Below are 24,847 nucleotides of genomic sequence, written 5' to 3'. Positions count from 1 at the left end.
GGTACATAGCGGCATATGAAGATTAGAAGAGAGCATGACCAGAGTTACAGGCAGCTGTGAGCTTTGATATGGGTTTTAGGAACAGAACCAAGGTTCTATGCAAGACCAAAATGTGCCCTTAATGTTGAACCTTCTTTTCTCCTTTCTTTGTTATTATTATTTTTAATCTAGTAAGTTGCATGATTTATTTTTGTTAAAGGAATATGAGTTGCATACCGTTTCTGGCTCTGGAGAGATAGGAGACATTCTAACTGCCTCAGAGATTACACAATCACATAGATACCCAAATGAGCCTGTCAGTCACCCAGGCAGGCAAATATTGCTCACTATTACAGTGACTTTAAGAGATATGATATACCTGAATACACGCAGAAAGACAGGTAGAAAGCCTTCTCTACTACAAGATATGAACGTGTACTCCCATAGTCCATCTCTGAACTCAGCTGCTTGCAGATCGTTTCTGCTGAGCCTGAGTACTTTTTGCATTGGAAATGAAAAATGAGTAACATTTTGCTTTTCCTGATACTGACCAAAATACTAACCTCTTTTGCTTGAAATCCCAAGCATTCTCGCTCTCTTCTGACACTCCCCCTCCATGCACCTACACGTGGACTGGTTGGGCCTGAGATGCATTCATGACCTCTGTTTTAGAAGTCATACCCAATTATTTTTTTGTTTTCTGACCCATCCCTCTCCTCCTGGATACGGCTGAGATCTCCAGCTCATATGCTCTATTGTTCTTGTGTCTAAAACTCCAAATTTCATATGATTCCCTGCACTCCGTCGAAGGTTGGGTTATGAACCTCAGCATCTGCTTTGATACACTGCTAGGTAGAGTCTTTCAGAGGCCCTCTGAGGTAGGTTCCCGTCCTATTACTTGTTTTCTCCTACTTCCAATGTCCATCGCATTTGTCTTTCTAAGTGTGGATTGATCATCTTACGCCGGGTCCTCTTTCTTGTTTATCTTCTTTAGGTGTACAGATTTTAGTATGTTTTTCCTATCTTATATGTCTAGTACCCACTTATAAGTGAGTATATACCATGTGCATCTTTCTGCTCCTGGGATACCTTACTCAGGATAATCTTTTCTAGAACTCACTATTTGCCTGCAAATTTCATGATTTCCTTGTTTTTAATTGCTGAGTAGTTAGTATGACCTGGAGAGGACAGGAGCTTCACAAATACCAAATATATCAGGGCACAGGGGTCTCCTATGAGACTGTTTCTCTAACCAAGGACCATGTATGCATATAACCTAGATTCCCTGCTTGGATGTAGCCCATGGTAGTTCAATATCTAAGTAGGTTCCCCAATAAGGGAAACAAGGACTATTTCTGACATGAAATCAATGGTTGGCTATTTGACTTCCTCCCCCAACCCCCGAGTGGGGAGCAGCCTTGCTAGGCCACAGAGGAGGTCATTGCAGTCAATCCTGAAGATACCTGATAAGCTATGGTCAGATGGAAGGGGAGGAGGACCTCCCCTATCAGTGGACTTTGAATGGGGCAGGGAGGAGATGAGGGAGGGACGGTGGGATTGGGAGGGGATAAGGAAGGGAGTTATGGCTGGGATACAAAGTAAATAACCTGTGATTAATATAAAAAAATAAAAATTATAAAAATTAAAAAAAAACCCTCCAAATTTCCTGAATTTCCCTTCTAAGTCCACTGGCAAATTTATCTGAGACTATGAACTAGAAAGAGTCCCTAGTCTCAATTAGAATCTGATATCCTTAAATAAAAATGGATTGAATACCTTAAAGCAAGTCTTATATTAATCAATAGACCTTTAAGGAATTCTTTTAAAAATACCCTGTATGGAATTTCAACATAATTCAGGAACCACACATTTAGAATGAAAGCTAATAATTTAAAATAGTATATTTATATAAGTTAAAGTGGTTACATGTTTGGTAATATATGCATTAAATCATTTCACACACACTCCCTAAAACACCACCATGAAGACTGAATAGAATAAAGATTGCTTGTACCCATTCATACATACAAACACCTAGAAGACTGGATTCTAGACACATCATTTTTACTCTCTAAGATATTCAGTCATTAGCCACATATTTGTGGCTAATCTACAAACTGAGCTAATATTCTCAAGTTAAACACCATGAAAATGAACAAGGCTGCCAGTTCCTAGTTTAAACATCATGAAACATGTCCCTGTTCCTCACAGACCTGGGATAACAGCAACAGCAGTTGGGATGAAGCATAATTTAGTATTCACCTGAGCTCTGTCCCCAGATTTATTCTGAACTAACATTTGACAGAAAAAGGAAAGAAAGAAAAAAAATAAACAAAAAAGCAGGAGTGCTACTTCATAGATAAGAAAGTATGTGCATAATCTGGGTACTTGCTGAGTAGTACCTTTATCAAAAACGGCACATTATCATAGTGTTCAAAATGTGAATATGCTAACTCACATGCCAGCAAGATGAGTACATTGGAACACACAGTATGGCAGCACACTTAAGAAACACTGATATAAAAGGAAGGTCTGAATGTAAAAGACAAAAAATTAAAAAGGGTGCAGTGGACTTGGGGAGGGGCATGCGTGAAGAAGGGGAAGGGAGGGTAGGACTGGGAGGGGAGGAAGGAGGTGCTTATGGGGGGGATACAAAGTGAATAAAGTGTAATTAATAAAAGAAAAAAAAGAAGAAAAAAAGAAGGGTGCAGTAATTCCAAGCAAAAGTTCCAGGGTTCTAAGAGCTTGTGGCATTCCATAAACTGAAAGACTGGTTGGCACAGCAGAGTGATGAGGCAGGAGACCCAGGGGTAGGGATGGGGGTGTCTGCTCTCTCATTAAAGGCGAAGAGGTCACCTAGAGGACACAGAGATACTGACGGGTTTTAAGCAGTACAGAGACATGATAACAAAATAAAGAATACAATATTGAAAGTTAGGACAGCTGGTAGGGGAATATTAAATTTTATGAACAACTATACTAATAAGAAAATTTAAAGCTATTAAGAGATTGCTGATTTAAAAGCAAAGGAATTTCATACTTAGATAAAGTAGTGGATGCATTAAAAGTAGAAACTGTTTCTAAGAAAAAGAGTAAGAATTAATTAAAATCGAGAAGAGCTAGCAACCCTATAGAAAAGAATAACTTCAAAGTTATATTTGTAGCACACATATGGTCATTTAATCAGCCTTATGGAAAGGTAGCTGTTAGAAGCAATTACAATTGTTTATTTTGTCACTATTGACAACTTCATGAAAAGAGTGTCCCAAAAGAATAAATACTTGTCAGTCTTAGGGTGAATACAATTAATGTGTTAAAATGAATAGTTTTGAAACATTATTATTAATAATGTAGGTAGATTAACAAGTGCACCAGCTCTGCAGAAATTGTTCTACTTGAGAAACACCAAGAAACAGGAAGTGTTTCTCCTTGGAATCTTCCAACTTACAGCCTGCAGGTAAGAGAGGACATTGAAAATCCTGAGACTTCATATAAAAGTCTCAGAACAGACTGAAATATAATACTCAAAATCATTGTGTGTGTGTGTGTGTGTGTGTGTGTGTGTGTGTGTGTGTGTGGTGTGTGTGTGTGTGTAAAGACAAATCAGTCTCCTGACATGTTTTGGAGTTTTATCAGTTGCTTCCCAGCCAAGAAGCCTGACTGTCCTAAAAGCCAAACATTTAAATGTTTCCTACAGAGAGAATGATACAGGAACACATTAGTTAATTTTCTTGTTTTATTTTTCAACATTCTTCACAGGTAAGGACCTTCTAATATTTTGTTCCTTTCAAAAGTGAGTGTTTTACTCTTCACAATGTCCCTTATCCATGACCTTCACTCTTGAGACACAAGAATCTTGTGTACAAACTCAGAGAAAATCCAAACCTTTGGCTTAACACATTGTTATTTGACAACTACAACTTTAATGTGCTTAATATTAAAATGATGCAATAAAATCAGAATGAAGAAATTCAAATAACTGTTTTAGGATTTAAAAATATTTTAGCATTCAGACTGACAAAAATATTTGATAAAATTCAACATTATATGTTTTTAAATCTGAAAACCCAAACCAAAGTATTCACCATTATTTGTATTAGCTAACAATTCAAGCACAGACTCAGTTTCTATATAGCTCACACTTACCCATGAAGTTGAGATATCCTTCCCCACCAAGCCCATGAGTAATGAGTCGGATCATCTTGTGGAGCTGTATGCCTCGATCGATCACCGGGGTGAAAGGAGACAGAACACTCATGTTCGTGTACATCTCAGCATCCATCAACCAAAATGCTAGTGTCTTGTCGCCAACCAGTGCCTAGGAAAACAACTCACTGAGGTCAGCAAGGAGCATGGATACCAAGCCTAAGCAGTTAGAACTCACAGCAGTGCTGCACAGTGTTTCACAGGAGGGTGAACCCTATAGGACAGGTGTTTGAACCGTTATTAATATTCTAGTGGTTACTTCATTTGCTGAAGGGCAGATGGTAAATGAAGCTTTTTAAGACAAAGTTTTAATTTTAAAAAAAAGATTGGTATGGTCATAATTAGAAACTTAAAATAATTTGTTAAATAAATAAATTTTTGTAGCACAATTTCACCTTTTTTGAAACAATGAAAAAGTTTAAAAATATGCATATGTATGCATGTGAAATGGTAACATATAAATTACAAAAATCCAACAATCCTTTGTTCCCATTATGAAAGAAAAAAATCAAGCTTGCTTTATTTGCTACTTAACTTGAATTAGTTTATTTGCAACTTAATTGGAATTTAGTTTATTTGAAAGATAACAAGTTTATTTGATTAGGACAAGTGAGTCATTAATGCAGTAGGTAGCAGGAAAGAGGGCTTCCAACAACATGCATTACTCAAGGCTCATGACAGTTAACTAATGAAAGCAGTCACTATTAACAGAGCAGTAATAGATAGTGAAATGTAAGGTACTGGGTAAGCCACAAACTCAGTATGTTATTATGAGTTTCATTTTGTAATTATTTAAATTCATAAACCTATTATACCACTAAGCTCTTTTAATTAGAATAACTCATTTGAAGTATGAGTATAAGATCTATAGCACAGATTCCTAAACAATTTGCCTTTTCTACTTATATTCTTATGTATACCTGTTTGCTTTTGTAATTTCTGATTCTGTTAAAAAGTGTTTGATGATTTTAGTTTTTCACAGGAAAAAATTATTTCAAATCAAGGAGCCCTCTAAAATATATAGCACTGGGATAAACTTAGATACTTAATCTTAGTTACCTTATACATACCTATACATACCTTAATAGGCACATTAATCTTTGATTACACAGATAAATATCTAATATATTATACTTACAATAATATATTAATAGATATTCTTAGAGACTTAGTAAAGAATTCATCTACAACCTTTTACCATGTATTATATGTATTTATATATATTCATTTTATAAATATGCATTCAGATGATTTTTTAAGAATCAGAACAGATTTGCTTTTGTAATGAATGAGGCATGTGGTTCAATTTTGACATTGCTGATCATTTGTATTCTTTAAGTATTTCTCTGTCATTCTGTGTTCCTCTGTTGAGAATTCTCAGAAATGCATGGTATATACCTACTTATAAGTGGATAGTAGCTATATGATATAGGATAAAGATACTAACATGTACAGACCTAAAGAAGCTAGACAACAGGAGGACCCAGAAAACATACTTAATTCTCACACAGAAGGGACAACAGGATAGAACCAGAAGCAGCAGAAGAGAGGGACAGGACTGAAGCCTACCACAGATGTCCTCTAAAGGACTCTAACCAGCAGGGGATTGAAGCAGATACAGAGACTCACAGACAAACTTCGGACAGAACACAGGAAGTCTTATGGAAGAAGGGGGATATAGAAGGATGTGGAAAGATCAGGAGTCTGCCAAGGAGAGCAACAAAGCCAAAAAACAAACAAACAAAAAACAAACAAACAACAACAAAAACAGTTGGACCAAAAAACAAACAACAACAAAAACAGATGAATCTACAGACTGATTCATCAACCAAGGACCATGCATAGAAAGGACTTAGATCCCCTGCTCAGATGTAGCCCATAGGCAGCTCAGTCTCCATACGGATTCCCTAGTAAGGGGAGAAGAGATAGTCTTTGATATGAACTCGGTTGCCCACTCCTTGATCACTTCTCCCTGGTGGAGTGGCCTACCTGACCCACAAAGAAAGAGGATCCAAACAGTCCTGATGAGACCTGATAGGTTAGAGTCAGACAGTAGGGCAGGAGGATTTCCCCTATTAGGTGACTAGGGGAGAAGAATAGGGGAGGAAAAGGGAGGGAGGGTGGAACTGGGAGGAGATGAGGGAGGGGGCTACAACTGGGATACAAAGTGAATAAATTATAAAGAATAATAATGATAGTAATAATTTTAAAACTTAGCTATAAAAAAGTGGACCTTTTCGAAACAGTTTTGTAGCATTGAATAGAAAGTTTAGAGCTGGGTAAGGGATGAAACTGGTCCTGCAGGAGTGACTGAGTGGCAAGCTCCAGCCAGTAGAACTGGGTTGACAAGTTGATGCTTGTTTGGAAATAGCTCAGACTGCAACAGAAGGGATAGACCAAAGTGGGACAAGTACGATCTGGGTGATCAATTAGGCAGGAGACTACTATGTTTGAATAAAGGTATAAAAGAAGAGAAACTGTATGTAGAAATCTATCACAGTACTGTCAACATACTAGATTAAAACATCTCTTATCATTCTTCTTATGACACAGGAAACACACTAATACTTGCAGTGTCAATGGGAAGAGCGTTACTACAACTCAGAAGTATGACTTTTAGACCTGCAAAGTAACTTTAAAATGTTTTTCAAATGTGGCTTTATATATGTATAAGCATACACAAATGTTACAATACCTCTACTTGACGATTACTGTTTGTACTTACAGATACAGCAGAATATAAAGAATAAGAGGAAGATAAATATTGACAGAGAAGAAAATGACTTTATACATATTTGTTTACCTGATCATGGCTCTCTGCGTAAGCAACACATTTTTCAAGGTGCCGTCGATTTGTGAGGGTGTATACGATGTTGCCCATATTCCAGTCTTCATCTTTAAATTCTTTAAGTAACTACACAAGAGAGAAAATCAACTTCTAAGTAGCACATATTTTTCTTTCTTTAAATGTCAAGCTGAAGGCATACATATTACTCTAGGCAATTTGACATGCAGATATAGTGAGTGATATCATTGTATTTTCTCTTAAAGTAAATGTTACCTTCAGATAACATAAACATTCAAGAACATAAAAGCAAATGGTAATTGCGCCAGGCAGTTATCTAATAATATGGTATTTATAAGGCTATAGTCCTAGGATTCACTCGTGTTTCTGCTGTTGATATTTCATATATACCATTCCAAAAGGTTTAATTGAGCACATGTAAATAGAAGGCTATACCATACATGTTTTTTACATATGTTTTAAATCATACTTTGAGATCTCTGCCACTTTTTATTACCTGTAATAACCAGAACATCAGGATTGGCAGTCAATTTTGGTTCACTTCACACCAAGTCCTCCTGTAAATTTCACACACTAGAGATACACTTTCTACAGTTTTAGACTTGAATAATAATGTTCTTACAGAAAGGGTATTGTGTTCCAATCATAAACAATAATAATTAAAACAATTATTTCACAATGGAAATGCTAATTATCATAAAATAATTATTATCTTAATAGACCACACAGATTTTCTTTCCACTTCATTTTCTTTATTATAGCACCTGCCCTTTAACCCTGCTGTGATGCCACTGACCTACTGAAGACCTCAGATGGTCATCTCTTGGGTCAGTAATTGCCCTTTCTTAGATAAATACTTTCTGTACATGACATGGTTGACCCCTTTTCTTCACATGAATTGTTCCCTGCTGAAGTGTACTACTGTGTACTTGATGTTTTATCTCTTCCAAGCCCTTATGGAAACCATGCAAATTCTTTTTCCCTGCCTAGCCTATTCAAGGGAAGTCTACTTGAGTTTACCTTTTCAACACAGTCTTTCTATCACTCAATATACTTTTTTTTCTGCTCAGGCTAATTCTCTTTTCAAAGCACCAAGGAAACATGCTTCTAGGCAAAATTACAAGATGGCCCCAGGGTCCCTCTTCTCTTATTTATGTATTTTGTATGTCCTTATCTTGAGTGTTTTGTGATCTCAAAACAGGGTATTGTGATGAATGCAGTCTGGGATACTGAGTAATGCAGCAAGTTTCCAAAACTGTGGCCAATTACCATATGAAAAGAAAACTACTGGAAATTTTGGTACCAGATAAACACAGCTAAATCTCCAAAGAATTTTGCTAAGAGAAAATGCTAATCCAGGAAATTACAAGCTACATAGTTCTATTCATACAACATTCTATAAAACACAAAATTGTACAAGTGGAGTCCACAATAGCCATTGCTAGGGATTAAGTAATGATTGGGAGTCAGAATGAAATGGATGTCTACAAAGACAGCAAGGGATTTTTTACACCTTACCTAAATCAATGTTGGTATATTCATTATGGGAGCAGCCTTATCAGGCCACAGTAGAGGACAATGCAGCCACTTTTGATGAGAACTGATAGACTCAGATCAGAAAGAAGAGGAGAACCTCCCCTATCAGTGGACTCGGGGAGGGGCATGCACGCAGAAAGGGAAGGGAGGGTGGGATCGGGAGGGGAGGTGGGAGGGGCTTATGGGGGATACAAAATGAATAAAGTGTAATTAATAAAAAATTTAAAAAAAATTTAAAACTTGTAACATTGAAGAACATATTTGTTACAAGTTGTACATGAATATATAATTTTATCAACACAAAAATGGATAAATAAAATCTCTGTGTCACAAAAAACCACGATGAATGCTTGAAATGTTTCTGATAGGAGGAGCAGAGAATGAGTTCCAGTAAATGTGAACATCACCTTTAAGTGACAGTTTCAGTTATTTAAATCTGATCAGGCAAAATAAAACCAGATATAATGAATCTTCCAAATATTTGTTGACATTTCTTAAGGAAATGGTTAAAATATAATGCTATTCTAATTACCTGAATATTAATGAACACAACTGAAATACTAACACATAACTATGCAAGAAAATCATGATTGCAGTCTAGCATTCTTGTCTCATTCATATCTTTTAAGGAGATGATGGTGAGAGCCATATATAATCTGACTAGACTTGTCATTTGGTTTAATATATTCTTCTGTTTCATTGCTTTTTGGGGACAATGACTGTCACCTATTCATTTAAAAGATGTAAACTATTCTATTTATTTTGTGTGTTTGGTGTCTTGTCTGCAACTTATGCCTGTGTATTACATGAATGCACTGTCTGCAGAAGCCAGAAGAGGGTGATGGGTCCCTAAGACTAGAATCCATGAGTCACCAAGTGGGTAAAGGGAATTGTACCAAGGTCCTCTGGAAGAGCAGCCACAGCAGCTGTGTTTTATCTGCTAATTATGTTCTTAATGATGTAGCTCATAAAAACAAAGGAAAGCCACTGTATCCAAAGATTTTAAATATTTTAACTCTGTAGATTTATGAACTAAAACCACAAATTTGGTGATGCAGAAACATTTTTAATTAGCTGCATAAAATAGAAAACTGTATATGCCTTCAAAAGATTTCTGAATTCAAGATGATCGCATCTTGGGCATTAAATGATAATCTTCCCATTTGTATGACACACTGCCTACTGTTGTACAGACGGTACTAAAAGGTTTAATGGCATAATTTTAAAGATTTAGAAGGGGAAAACCACCATCAACATTCTAAGAAGATTACATCCCACGGTGAACTATGATTGACTGGAAAATCATTCTAGGTTGATCTATACTTTTGCTATGTTCTTGAACCTACATAAAGGATAAAGAAGAATTTTAGTAACAGGTTACAAAGAAACAAATTCTATATGAAAGACTAGAAATCATGAAGACTTGGGGCTGATAACATTATGCCAAAGAAAAAAACGTGAAATGACAAACATGGTTTGTATAAAAACCTTAACACATTTTTCTCTGCATTAAACTAGAAAAACCACACAGCCTAACAAACTTTGTAAAATACTTGTGTGTAGAATGACTAATGTTTAAATAATCATTATCAAAAGAAAAGCAGAAGTCAAGTTGGTAAAACCTCCGTATCAGAACTGAGCTTTGTAGAACGTGCCTCCAAGAACAGAAAGGACAACAAATGATGATGACAATAATACTGTTCGTAGATCCTTTGAGATCTTCAACACTGCTAAACACCTCTATTACTGTGGCTTCTTGGAAGTAGTTCATGTGTACTTAAAAGCTTATCAGGAAGTTACGATTACTCACATAGATGTCTTTCTCCTTGTATTCATTCAGCCCAAGATTGCAGTCATTTATTCTCAAAGTGTGTTTAAAACAAAGGTTTACATAATATCTTTGGTCTTTTACAAAAACTCATATAAATACACATAGACTCACAAAATATGCACAGATCGAGAGAGACAAACAGTTAAAGAGATAGAGATAGTGAGAGACAGAGACAAGACAGTCACAAAATAAAAAAAAATAGAGGGAACCTAAATTATTTGAATTATTAAAATTAATAACAATGTATTGAAAGGAAATATGTAGCTACTATCTATAATTATCTCATCCAACTGTTAGAGACTTGGTAAGGATCACTGAATAAAGGTATGGGTGACCTGGATATGTTGAGTTAGAGGTCACACTCTGAAGTAAGTATAAGATACTAAGGAATTTCTACCTCACTAGATAATTATGGATAGGAATAACTGCTGTGACAACATTCAGCGTGTTTTCAGGACAGATGACTGCGGTTTCCCAGGTCTGCATCTACAGCTCCAGATTCCATTCAACATTTTACTAGCATTAATTTCTCTTGCCTGAATAATAGAAATGTGAAAACTTTGGAATATTCCTTTAAAATTTTGAGAAACACCTTAGAAAATAGCACAAGAATGATACATTTGCAGGAGAGCTAATATTTCACCAATATTTGCAACTAATGATGATTATTAATAAATAAGTTAAGCAAGTTCATATATGACACTGAAACATGAAATCTTACTTGGATCCATTTATCTGGAATTGCCATTGCTAATCTGTAATCAAAACCACCTCCTCCCTGGGAAGTTGGAGAACAGAGAGCAGGCATCCCAGATACATCCTAAAACAAAGTACATTAGAATGATCAGTTCATATTATTCAAGCAGGTTCCCTGAAAGCAAAACCTAGGCCAACAAATTGAAGTTTAAAAACAGAGGCATATATTTCTGAGTATTTTAACAAACATAACTGTAAAAGCAGATGCAATTGTGAATTCATATATTAGTTCTCAACAAACTTTTGTCTTTGTTTTCACTCTAGCACACCATTCAATCTGTTTCCCCCCTTTTCATTAGTATTACTATGAGAACAGAAAGCACTTAAAGTCTTTTCAAAAATAGTTTAATCTTAGAGGCTTTTTTCAAAAGATTTGACTCACCAAATTGAACAAAAATAAAAATTCACATGGCATATATCTGCTATACTTCTTTATACATATATAGCCCATTGCGCACTAGCTCCTGATGAAGTGGAGAACATAGAATAAAGCAGTAAGGTAGATTCACTTTACTATTATACTGCAAAGGGTCACTGAGATCAGCTACTGGATGTTTTCATTAGCAGATACGAAACAAGGGCACACAGAGGTGAAAGAATCTGGAGAGATAGAAGCTTATTAATGGTGGAGTCATGGTTCAGGCATCAAGCCTGTGGACAGAGTGTTTTCTCTTGTCATGATACCCTTAGACTACTGATAAGTAAGTATTAATCAAAGAGACAACTGAGCTGAAAAACTAGGCATAGGGATACAGATGTAGAAGAAGATATTTCTTGTAATAACAACAGCAAAATACAAGCTAAATACTATCATTCTAACACTACACTAGATTTCAAACTAATCCCTTTCATCTGTTCAATTTCTGTGGCCAGTCTTATTTACTCTTAATCACCTCTTCCTTAGACTGTATGTTTTCAAATGGAGCTGCTCCATCTCCAATTCCTCTGTACAGTTAAAATCAACATCTTATGAGATGCTTTGATTGTATTTTTGTCCTGTGATTAAGGTCAATATCTAATAGTAGAAATATGAAATTCTTTATCCAAAGATGCAATTATTTAAACAAACATTAAGCATTTGCTATTCATCTACCTATCCAGTGTTCTATTTCCATACTACTTGTTTGTAAAATACTTAATGGAAGAATCTACTTTTGTTAGTTAATGTGACCCAAGAATCTCGCTTGCCAGACAGCACTTGGCACAAAAAGCTACTCAATAAATATTTCCTGACTGAAGGACATAAAGGTGCTGGAAGGTACAAGATAAAAGAGGTATCATCACCTGACTTATCTACACGCATAAACAAGGTCACAAATATGCTTACCAACATTGAAATGACAATACTTAGCAGCCTGACATAGGAAGTGGAGGGAGGAACTTACACCTTTCCACCACTGCCCCCTAAATCTTTTGAGCTGTATATATCATGACTCTTATGAAATGCAATGATCTAGGCTTGTAAAAAGCTTTTTAACATTTGTCATTGTTGAAATCCTTATAAAAGAACATCATACTCTGAGATCTGAAATAGCTAAAATGTTGCTGTTCTGATAATCTCATCTGCAAATTCTCCCCCACAGAAAACCCTGGAGAAGGAACTACTCGACTTCTCTGGGCTCAAACCTAACCTATCTCCTTCTCATGAGAGACCAATATAGCTGAATACATGATATGTTGGTATACAAACACTGGAAACTAAAATGCTTGATCATAATACTGTATTTCTTCATAAATTTTTAAAGCTCACAATAGAAACAGATTGAATAAAGATCAACAGGGAAAACACTTTAAAACTCATTTTCTGCAAAACAGAAGTAATACATTAACAGATATTGTAGGTATTCAGTTCAACTGGCTGTTAAAAAATGGACTGAAAATCTATTCAACATCAGACTCCTTATTAGATACTGGGGTTACAGAGAAAATACTTTGCAAAGAGTTTTATTGTGAACAAATGATCTGGAGTGATTGCTAACAGCTGGGATTTAATTCAAGGTAACATTGCTTGAGAAACAGTTATATAGTTTTATTATATGTATCTTTTAAAAAATAAAATATAGCCAAGTGCGGTGGTGCACACCTGTAATCCCTGAATTTGGTAAGGCAGAGGCAGGTGAGTCTCTATCAATTTGAGGCTAGCTTGGTCTGCAAAGCAAGTCCAGGACAGCCAAGGCTCCACAGAGGAACACTGTCTCAAAAAAGTAGATAGATAGATAGATAGATAGATAGATAGATAGATAGATAGATACATAGATAGATAGATAGATAGATAGATAGATAGATAGATAGATAGATACATAGATAGATAGATACATAGATAGATAGATACATATATAGATAGATAGATAGATGGATGATGATATATAGAGATAGATAAAAATAAAGTATAAGAAAAACATGGATATCAAATTCTTAAGTCACAATTCTTAAGTCAGAGTTCTATGAAGCTATCTCATTAACTAATGAGTTATTCCAAGATTTCTTTTCATAGTGAGATGATAGTAGTTACTCTTTTAAATACAAAAGAGAAAAAAGATAAATATAAAGGTAATATATTCCAACTATAAAAGATGTCCACTGATATGGAATATAAGAATGATTATGTGTCTTAAATTAAAATGAATCTAATTCCTTAGAAATCTAAAAAGTACTTCTGACTAATGACCAGGAAGACAACTCATATAAAAATTTTAATTAATAAAATAACTGTGCAATGGTGGACATTTTCTATAAAAATTTTAACTGTCATTAGTAATGTACTCATATTTCTTTTATATACATTTATATAAGATTTCATCACTTATTCATTGAACATAATTTCTTTAAAAAAAACCATGAACATCAATTGTACATTTTGAAGAGACTCCCACAAGACAGAAAAGTCTTGTATTGAAATTGAAGCAGTTTTCAATTTGGGTAGAATAAATTGAAAGCACATCTTGTTTAAAAAAAATCTAAAACCAAGTAATATAAAGTAGGCTAAAGTCTGAAAGTTCCATTGGTAGAAACACTGATAATCAGACAGGAGCTCCCTAGATGATGAAACTATTTTACTTGAAATGAGTGAAAAGATCAATGTAACAATTTTCACTTTCATGTATTAAATAATTGCTTCTTTTTCTTCACCATCACTTTTGATTTGTAGTGTCATTAATTGTTTGTAGTAATTTGTCACATATATTATCTCTGCTTTGGATTGTCACCAATATAATTGATATAATAAATTTTTGATGTTTGACAGATAAATTAAAATACTGTTTTTAAGAAGTAAAATGAAATTTGAAATACCCTGCTGTTAAAAGGAATTCAGAACAAAGTATAACTATTAGCTCTGAGAAGAAGTAGTGAAGCAATACCATGAATTATTACTGGTTGTACTGTAGTTTTGGACTTTTGTATTAATTCTATATTATTTCAGAAATACCTTTTGAAAATATTCTATTTAAAAGGCAAAGGGTTGGACAGAAATAAAACTGTTTTCTATCTACAGTCTAACAAAAGAGTTACATGAACTCTCCGGAGATTACTGGATCTGAGAAATGATAGACAGTACAATGGCTATTAAAATAATAAATGCTATAAGAGAGGGAAACTGACTCCAAGAACTAGGATGCCAACAGGATAAATGTCTACGTTAATTCTGATTCTTCTCAAACATGGAATTATTATTTTATATTGCCCACAAGTATACTTTAGATAAAAATTATTAAAATCATAAAATAAATTTTAATAATAATTGCTATGTAGAGAACTCAGAAAACCAGGGGGATTTTAGTATTAAATCTAAATTAGTAAAAGCATTTAACAAACTTCTTAATTTATCACATTTATCACAAAGAAGGGAATTGCCAATTTTGCATATACCAAATTATATCATTACAGCACAGCTTTGGGACAGTTAATCATCAACTTGTAGTAATCATGAATAACCAGTGAACACTTGGCAGCCTGAGAGCAATAGCATAAACAAGAAAGGTAATCGCATCAAAACACGAAACGCTCAGGAAAGCGTACAGGCAGTGATCCATGCCATCTCTAATGATTAAACCAGGAAATAAATAAATAAGTAAATTGACAGATGCACATTAATATTCAATTCTTTTCACCACTGAAGGTCTTGGGGCAGAAGGACCTGTCCACTGATTAGGACATTTTCCTTCCTAACCACTGGCATGTTCTTTCTAACAATGGAATAGTGACAAGCAATTAGTGTAAATTATCCCCTATTAGGAAAACAGTAAATTCCAAATAATGTGTCATCCTTACAACATAGCTGGACCCATCATCAGGGCAGAATGCCAGTTTTGCAATTATTGATGACATGAGTTTAGTTATTCAAATAGTGTATGCTAACAAAGTATTCTGTATTAAAGGGTACAGATGGCATGACATCATTATAGACTTACCTCTGCTATTGTTATAGAGTCTGGGTACAATGTGTGAGCCAAATGATTTGCCAACATGAGATAAACCAAAGCATCTTCATCTACTTGTAGTCCAAAATATTCATTATAGTCACCTGAAAAACCTTGACCTGATGAACAGAAAAAAAAATGGAATAGGTTATATAAATATGTAAATCTTAATCTATGAAAACATATCTCAAATTGTGAGGGATGTGCTACTGTAAGGAAGCACAATAAAGTTTCCACCTAAAAATGTACTAATTCATTATTCTGTCAATACTCAGATCAGAAAACCCCGCTAACCAATTTCAGTTTGAAAAAAAAAACAAAAAAAAGTGCTTTAAAGATGCAATTTAATTCTAAGTAAATTTCATAGCAGTGAAATAAGTAATGCAATACTGAAACTGCATGCTAAACGGCAAATTTCCAATACATTTCTACCATGTGAGAAAAAATAATAATAACGGGCCCTAAACAATCAGGCATTGATAGAGCAAGGACTCAGGGGCCCTACCACTCACAAATGAACTATTTCCTATGGGCTGAATCAGGGAGGAGTCATTGCCTGTAAGTGTGTACCCATTCCAAGAGGCTCAAATGGGCAGTCTCAATCCTCTGCTCACACAGATGGCTCTGGTTAAATAAAGGGCTTACAAACAAAACCAGGGCACGAAATCTGAGCTTTTGCTTCGAAGTTTTAGGTTTTGTTTTCAACATTCTAAGGGGGAAAACATACAATTTTTCCCCAGTATTCTTTTTCTTAGGATTTCTGGGGAGCCTGGCACATGACAGCTGTAAATTGTTTCCTAGGAGCTGGCAGGTCATGACTGAGAGGAGGTGGCAGTGAGCTTCAGCGACCCTCCTTGGAACACACTTGTCAGATTTATTGTCTACACGTTTCTCTTCAACTTTATCTTCTTGTTGGTAATATGTATCCACTATTTTTTTTTACTATTTTTATTTTATTAAAAGAGTTTTCTTTTCTTACACTATATTCTGGTTACCATAACCACTCCCCCAACTCCACTGAGTTCCTCTCCCCTTTCCCTTCTCTCCCCTCCCATCCAGGTCCATGTTCTTTTGTCTCATCTTGGAAAACAGGAATCTAATGAATCATAAGATAAAACAAAATGAAATAAAGTAGAATAGGACAAAGCAAACAAACGAACAAAAAAAAGAGCCAAAGAATAAGTACAAGATAGTTATATAGACACACACACACACATTCTCACATACAGAAATTCTAAAACAAACCAAAAAACCAAAACCAAACAAACACAAAAACAAAGACAAAAACACAAAATCATAAGCCATCATATATGTACAAAGGACCTGTAGGGTCCCTGAAAAATTAGTTTTTTCCAGTGGATTCTCACTGGGGATATAAATCACTTATAAGGCTGTCCCCATGGCCATGAGTAATGACCAAATATATTAAAAGAAAAAAAAAAAAAGGCCGGGTACGAGTCCACAAAGCTGGAATTCTACCACCACTCTGGAGGAAAGCTGAGGGAAGGATCTGCAGTGTGAGATCAGTTTAGTCTAACCAACAGACACACTCCACACACACACACACACACACACACACATATCTAACAATTGTCTCTTGGTCAATTATTTAGGAAATTAAGATTCTGAGCCTAATTTTGTGCAACTTTCAAAATGACAGCCTGATCAATACTTCAATCTAATTTAAATCTAGTGAATGATACACATATTTTCTCAATGTACAATGCACAAAATGTTCTCACTTATCATTTTATATCTATATATGCAAAAATGCTGAAAATATGTTTTAATATATTCTGAACACACTGCGGTAAATAGTTTTTTAAAATTTATTTTTATAAGCCATGTATTATGGATATTTTATTTCTAAGAAGACATAAAGAAATGGAAATCTGCACTTTTGCTTTCCCTCTTATTAAATAATATCAGAAATGACTACACAAAAGAAACAATGGGCAACTAAAGTCAAGCTGTCAGCAACAGCCGCAGTAGTCTCTATAGGAGAACCCCAAACCAGGCCACAACTTAGCAATGAAAAATAACATTTGCATCAGCCACCTACCCATCCCATGGTGATGATACAGCATAGAGGTGACACCATCAAAACGGAACCCGTCAAAGCAGTATTCCTCCAACCACCATCTTATGTTCGACAGAAGGAATCTTAAAACTTCCCAGCTAAAAGATTAGACAAAAACATCTTTGAGTATAATGCAAATAGCGCTTTCTTAGTTGTTCAGAGCATAGATTGGAATTACTTATCTATCTCAAGAGGCACGATAGTCAACAAACATATAATGCAAATACTAGAAAATGTCGTTTGAATAACAAGACTTGTTGTAAAGTGAAAACACATTACATTCTCTTAGGCCAAAAAAATCATTCAAAATTTGAGCAAGAATAGGAGGAAAAAGTAAGAATTACAAGGCATATCCCTGTCTAGTGTTTTTCACTGTTGTGCTCTTGGCAAGGATAATGGCTCCTATAGATTATTATGGACTACATCATAGTAATGTGAGGGGGTATTTTCTCTGTTTAGAATTTGTTTTTAGTATAGACTTGAGAAATGGCTTCAATGACTATCTTTTTAAAATACTTGGCTGAAACTCCAAGAAGCTAAAATTCTAAAGAAGAAGTAAATTAAAAAAAAATCTTTAAAATAATAATAACAGTACATTTACTAGACCATTCTTTTATAGAAGTAAAAATGAAAACCTAATTACAAAACACCCACAATTTTAATAAAGTATAGCATAAGAAGCCACACATCCATCAGAACAGAAGAGAAAAGAACTGTATTACTCAATTAGAAACACTACATGAAGCAAGCCTATTTCAGACAACTGAAGAGAGGGCAACGTCAATTACTATTTTCTTCAGATGTGCAGCCATGGTTGAGTTCTCTATCTTATTACAGCTATAGTTTTAAGATTTTAATACCGCATTTAGCTTAATGACAAAGCTGCAATAATGTATACAAGTCTTTAACACAGCTCAAATTTATGTATTTTTAAACCTTCTTCATATTAAAGAACAATGTGGCATAAGCAGAGATTAAGTTATCCCAATCAATTCCAAAAGTAGAAATCTAACCCCTGAGGAAAGTGAAAACTGTTGCTAGTACGTATTTGAATATGTTACCTTACACTTTAAAAACTTAAGGAATGCTTGAAAATTATATGGAAAAAAAAAAAACAGTCACATAAGCAATGCAATAACATGAAAGAAAACCAAAAGTTCAAGATGTGTAGGTTAAATAGTTATACATTTCAATTATATCTTATTAACACATGTTCATTTATTTTGTGACTATGTATCCATGTGTGGGCTCAGTGTGTAAATCCATGGGAGATCAGATATGGACATCAAGAAGTATAGTACTCAGTTGATTTTCCACCTTAAAATTCTAGATCTTTTTGTAGTTTGATTTAGAATGCCTCCATAGGCCATCCAGGGCTTGGTCCTGAGTTCCTGAAACTGTTTGGGAAAGACTAGGAGGTAAGGTCCTATTAGAAGAGCTGTTTTAAGGGACTGTCTTTGACATGAACTCAGTGGCTGGCTCTTTGATCACCTCCCCCTGAGGGGGGAGCAGCCTTACCAGGCCAGAGAGGAAGACAATGCAGCCAGTCCTGATGAGACCAGATAGACTATGATCAGAAGGAAGGAAAGGAAGACCTCCCCTATCAGTGGACTTGGGGGAGGGGGCATTCATGGAGAAGGGGAGGGTGGAACTGGGAGGGGAGGAGGGAGGAGTTTACAGGTGGATACAAAGTGAATAAAATGTAATTAATAAAAATTAAGATAAATAAATATATACATACATATATATATATATATATATATATATATATATATATATATATATATATATATATATATATATATATATATATATATAAAGGCTGTGAGAAGCCAATGACAGAAACTACACAGCTCTAGAAGAGTTGTAGGGCGGGGCCAAAGCTTACAGGCTAATGGTCTCAGCACTGGAGGCCAAGTTCTGTAACAGTGCAGTGGAACTGTGATGTTGGCAAATGCAGGGAGAACAGCAGGTAAAAATAAATAAATAAACAAAATAAAGAAGAACTGTTTTAGTAAGCTTTAGTTTTTGATTTATAGCAAAACTAAAATGTAGCTGTGTAGAGATTTTTTATATGTCCTTTTAACTCACACATATGTTTATAGTTGTTTTAAAAGAAGGTACAGCTAGAATACAGTGAATAAACTGTAATTAATATATAAAAAATAAAAAAAATATTAAAAGTCAAAAAAAGAAGGCTCAATTCTATATTAAAATCTCGAATAGGTTAGCATTCTGCATGTCAGTAATAGTTTGAATAGTGGTTTCCCAAAAGCACACATCCTTTTTAAATAGTGCTATTAGTTTTGCATACTTTCGTCTTTTAAAAAGATGTATTGTAATTTTGTATGTGTGTGTGCGCAATTGAGTGTGTGAGTGTATGTGTATGTGTACCTGCCCATGTTCTTGTCCCCTATACAGAGCTAGTAAATAACTTTAGATTTCCTGAAGCTTGAGTGTTTCTAGGCTATCAGGCTTGCTATGTTTGATCCACACGGGGATCTCATGATTGCAGAATAAGCATTATTAAAAACTGAGACCTGTCTACAAACTACATTTTCTATCTCAAAAATAAACCACACATATTTTTTTTAGTTAAAGACACCTCAGGGTAGAAAGAATATTTATTTAAATGATAAATATCCTGACAGACTTATGAAGATATAAAACCATAAACAAGACAACACAAACTGTCCTTAGGCTTTATCTGACATTCACTATCTTTATGTGGTGTGGAGTAAAAAGTTGTGTGTGTGTGTGTGTGTGTGTGTGTGTGTGTGTGTGTTTTGTGTTTAATGTTTGCAGATACAGTAAGTGTCTTCAAGGTCTTCTTAGTTCTTCTCACTCCACATTCCTTATGCCAAACATTTCTATTTATTTACATGACTGGCATATACTAAATGGCTTATATTAACTTCACAAAACAAATATCATGAACTGAATAATTCCTGGATAAAATGGATTCATAAAAAAAAACTGCATTCTATGTCTGTGACAATAAAAGAAAATGATATTTTATTTCAGAGACAAACAGAAGAGGGAAGTGATGTGAATTCAATCAATGGAAAGAAACCATTTCTCTTTGTCCTTTTTTTAAAGATCTTTTTTAAAAAAAATTATTAATTACATGTTATTCACTTTGTATCCTCCCTGTAGCTCCCTCATCCCCTCCCAATCCCTTCCTTCTTCCCCCTTCTACACCCATGGCCCTCTCCAAGTCCACTGATAAGGGAGGTCTTCTTTTCCTTCCTTCTGATTTCCTGGTTTTAACTAATGGCAGAAGTCATAAAAAGCCCCACTGATTCCTATTGTTAGAATCACTCACCTACTCTCCTCTTGATCAAAAAGAACAATAAAAGTTTTTAACATATAAAAAGAAATAGCTACATCTGAGAGTGACAATGTGCATAGACACATTTTTTTCTTTTGAAAAAAGGAAAACACTGTCTTGTGATATTCCAAAAGTAAGCAAATGACAACTGAGGATAAAATTAGAAACTTCCAAAAGACAAATTTTATTGTCTATTTTTCTAAAGTACTATTAACCTGAAGCAATGACACACACACACACACACACACACACACACACAAAACAAACTAATAATAATGATTGTAATAAAAATGCTAGGTGATATAGTCAAATGAATCCTCTAACTGAAAAGAATAAATCAAGTTTCTTAGCTTCAAAGTAATGTCACTATATGTTCAGAATCACTGATAAAATAAAATTGTGTGTCTCCAAAAGGTGCCAGGAAAGAATAAAGATGCACAACATGAACTAACAGAGCAAACTGACAGTGAAAGTTTACCTTTCTGACAGACACAGAGAAAAAGCTCAGGAGAAAAATCTCAGACAGAAAGAAATTTAAATTTAGGAAGAGCAAGCAGAAAGCAAAAGTTAAAACACTAACTCTGTGGAAGGAACTAGGTAGCTAGCTCAGTTGGCAAAGAACTTGTGCAACCAGAAGGAACTGGGTTCAACGCCAGAACCCACGTAAAACAGATGAGCACTGTGACACATGACTGTAATCCTAGAGGATGGGAAGCAAACATGGAGGAACCCAGATTCTCTCTAAATCAAGATCCACAGGCCCGTGAGACACCCTGCCTCAAAAACAAAGACAGAGTCATCTGAGGAGGAAAACCTGAGGTTTTCTTCTAGATTCCAAATACATGCACATATCTATGCAACATCATCACACTAGTGAACACACACAAACATATACACACAAGAGAGAAAAACAGATGAGCAAGATGGAGAGGCAGAGACAAAGTACTGTTAAATTTCTGTTAAACATCTTCAAGTAGATTATTATTATATTAATGATGGATTATTAATACTAGGTTCTTAATTATTAATACTAGACTATTAGGAACAGTTCAGCAAAAATAATTAGCTTTATGTGACTAACACTTTGTGACCATTGGTGGCCATTGGTGCATAAGAAAAAAAGGAGCAACCACAATCAGATATATAAGAAAAGCAAACTTATAAAGAATGTCCCATTATGTGTTCCAGAGCTGTGTGTATCACCTTACCATGACACATCTAGACAATGAAGTTGACTATAAACTCAGTGGCCTGGTGAAACTAATTTGAAACATATTGATTATACTTGGGTCAGTAAACAGGGAATTAGAGAACTTCACAGATAGATAATCACAGAGAATAATGAGTCTACAGAGCAAGTACACAAACCACATGTATTTGTATGTGCAGAATGCAGAACTCAATCTTGAAAATCAGCCATATCATGGAATGTTACCATGGTATGGAGATGAAGATGTAGCTTTCTTTCTGTTTAGTTTTAATATGTAAGCATTCAGTTTGACACAGACAACACATTTGCTTCTTACATGAATATATTTATTTCAGTTCACTGAGCCCAACTTAAAAAAGAACTGATTCAGGGATTCTCAAGACCACCTGCAAAATTCGGAGATTCACTAAGGAGCTTCAATAAAAGATTTGGTATGTAGGTAATCTTAATGGATAGCCAAGATTTTTATACCATAAAGATAAAACAGAGTCAGCAAGGAGAAAGGTTTGCATGGCATTATACAAGTCATCAATTGCAAACCTATGCAAGTTGTGGCAAGGAACTCACAGTACATCTCACAGTCTAAACTTCAACAAAAGAAAAGCAGATGTTCAACATAATCATATTGTACAAGGAATATATAAAAAGAGTCTGTTACCAATCCTAGAAATAGTAAAAAAAAAAAAAAAAAAAAAAAAAAAAAAGTCTTCCTAAAATCTAAATTTATAATCACTAGGCCAAGGCTAGTCCTGCCAGCAGGTTTTTTTCCAGACAACTACCCTAATTATGTATTAAAGAATTTTCTCTTTCTCTACAAGGCCAGAACCTAACTTTGACTGGTATAAAATAATTAGGGTTACTACTCTGGAGTAGATAAGAAACCATAATTTAATGTCATTCTATTTCAAAACTACTCAGACATCAAGATCAACCAAAGAGTTAAACATCCAGGTGAAGTTTGATGTCCTTGACTACAGTCTCCAGCATTCACCTGGACAATGAAAACATGAATGTCATCCATGAATGGACTAGTTTGTGGAATCTAAAATCTGCATTTTCATTAGACCACTAGAACAAGTTTTAAATGAGTATGTCATGACTGAAAATATAGATTTCTGAAGGATGACTCATGCTATAGGCTTACAACTTAAATGTTTAGTAATGAGAATTTCTATTTTCCATCTTCCTGGAGTAAGAAGAAGGGGAGACATTATGTATTCCAAACTCTTACCAAATGAGAAATACTGCTTCAAGTGTTCTCTGACTACATAAATGAACTCAGTCTTCTCAACTGAATGGTTACCTTGAGTCTGGCAAATGGTTTGATAAATAATTCAATTGACTTTTTACCTAAAAATGTCATCAAGCTGCTCATAACTCAGGTGATATATCCAGTTGACTAGAATCCCATAAAAATATAAAGCAGGATTTATCAGGTCAGTGTTGTTTTGGAGTGTCCCAACATGTAAGGTCAGGCTTTGATTTTCAGACTCATGTAAGGCATTTAACCTCCCCCTACTAAACCATGGTGGTGAAACCTAATCTCTAAATCATTGCAAGAGCTACTCTTTACCATCTAAAGTATGTGGTGGGTATCATGAAAATGCTGGAGAAGCAGCCCAATCCAGATTTTGTTCAAACATACTGAACATTTTGTACGTGAATGATAACTAATAACTTCAGTCATTTGAGAAACTTACTACTACCTCACTTAAAGAATAAACATGGTTTTCCATGTTTGTTTTAAATATTTATCTTAAAATCCATAAGTTACACAGAAACATAGCTAACATTCTTGTTACTCATCACCTACTAAAATATTAAAATCATAGGTGTCTCATATTTAAACTGAACATATAGAGGATGATATATACATTTAAGCATCCCTGGCAATCAAAATAATCAGAATTCTAATTGGTTTAAATGGTTGAAATAGTCAGAATCTAATCAAGTAATAAGATTTATTAAGGATATTTTTGTCATGCACAGATAATTCCAATATTAAGATTTTTACAAACTATCTGTAAACCCAAAATTGTTGATTGTCTCACATCTGCCAATAAACTTTGTAATGAAATAAAACACAGCCAAATTTTCTTGGCAAGCAAGTGTAATCAGACATAATGACATTTATTTAATGAAATCACATTTTGTACTCAAATCTATTTGCTTAATGTCCTATTTATTTGTTGTCCAGAATAATGTCTAAAGTTTTCAAAACAAGAAAGTTGGGTCAACAAATGTTACTAAACATACTAATATTATATACTGATAAATATTATATATTAGTAAACAGTGGCTGATGCACAGAAACACAAATAGACAAATAGTAGCCCATTTGTGTTCGCTATTTTTTCAGGCCATGTGGATGAAAAGAATATATCATAACAGAATTTATTATTTTATTAATACAATATTTTTATGTTTGTATCAGCTTTATTCTTTTTTATTACAATATATTCACTTTGTATCCCAGCTGTAGACCCCTCCCTTGTCCCCTCTTAAATCCTCTTTCCGTCCCTCCCTCTTATTATACTATTAAAGAATAAATCATAAAAGCATGAAGCAAGTCAGGGGTGCTGGTACACGCATGTAATCCCAGCACTCAGGGAGTCAAAGGCAGGCAGGTTGCTCTGAATTCAAGGCTAGCCTCTTCAATTCATCTACGATTTGAGTCCAGGACAGCCAAGCTAC

At 34.7% G+C, this 24,847-nt stretch overlaps 1 protein-coding gene across 2 annotated transcripts in view; it reads right to left on the bottom strand.

Annotated features, from left to right (window-relative positions):
* Nucleotides 1-24,847, bottom strand: part of Gbe1 (1,4-alpha-glucan branching enzyme 1) — a 275,110-nt gene that overhangs the window by 60,856 nt on the left and 189,407 nt on the right. For both annotated transcript variants that reach the window (XM_055594620.1, XM_055594627.1), the window contains exons 8-12: nt 17,595-17,710; nt 15,524-15,651; nt 11,080-11,178; nt 6,989-7,099; nt 4,126-4,297 (exon numbers count right to left, since the gene is read on the bottom strand). In XM_055594620.1, the coding sequence (XP_055450595.1) occupies nt 4,126-4,297; nt 6,989-7,099; nt 11,080-11,178; nt 15,524-15,651; nt 17,595-17,710 (626 nt within the window). The remainder of the gene's footprint in view (nt 1-4,125; nt 4,298-6,988; nt 7,100-11,079; nt 11,179-15,523; nt 15,652-17,594; nt 17,711-24,847) is intronic.

This window comes from Psammomys obesus, unplaced genomic scaffold (genome assembly GCF_907164565.1).
Source record: "Psammomys obesus unplaced genomic scaffold, mPsaObe1.curated_primary_1811, whole genome shotgun sequence".
In the NCBI taxonomy this organism is placed as follows: Eukaryota; Metazoa; Chordata; class Mammalia; order Rodentia; family Muridae; genus Psammomys; species Psammomys obesus.
This window is presented reverse-complemented; position numbering and strand designations above follow the sequence as displayed.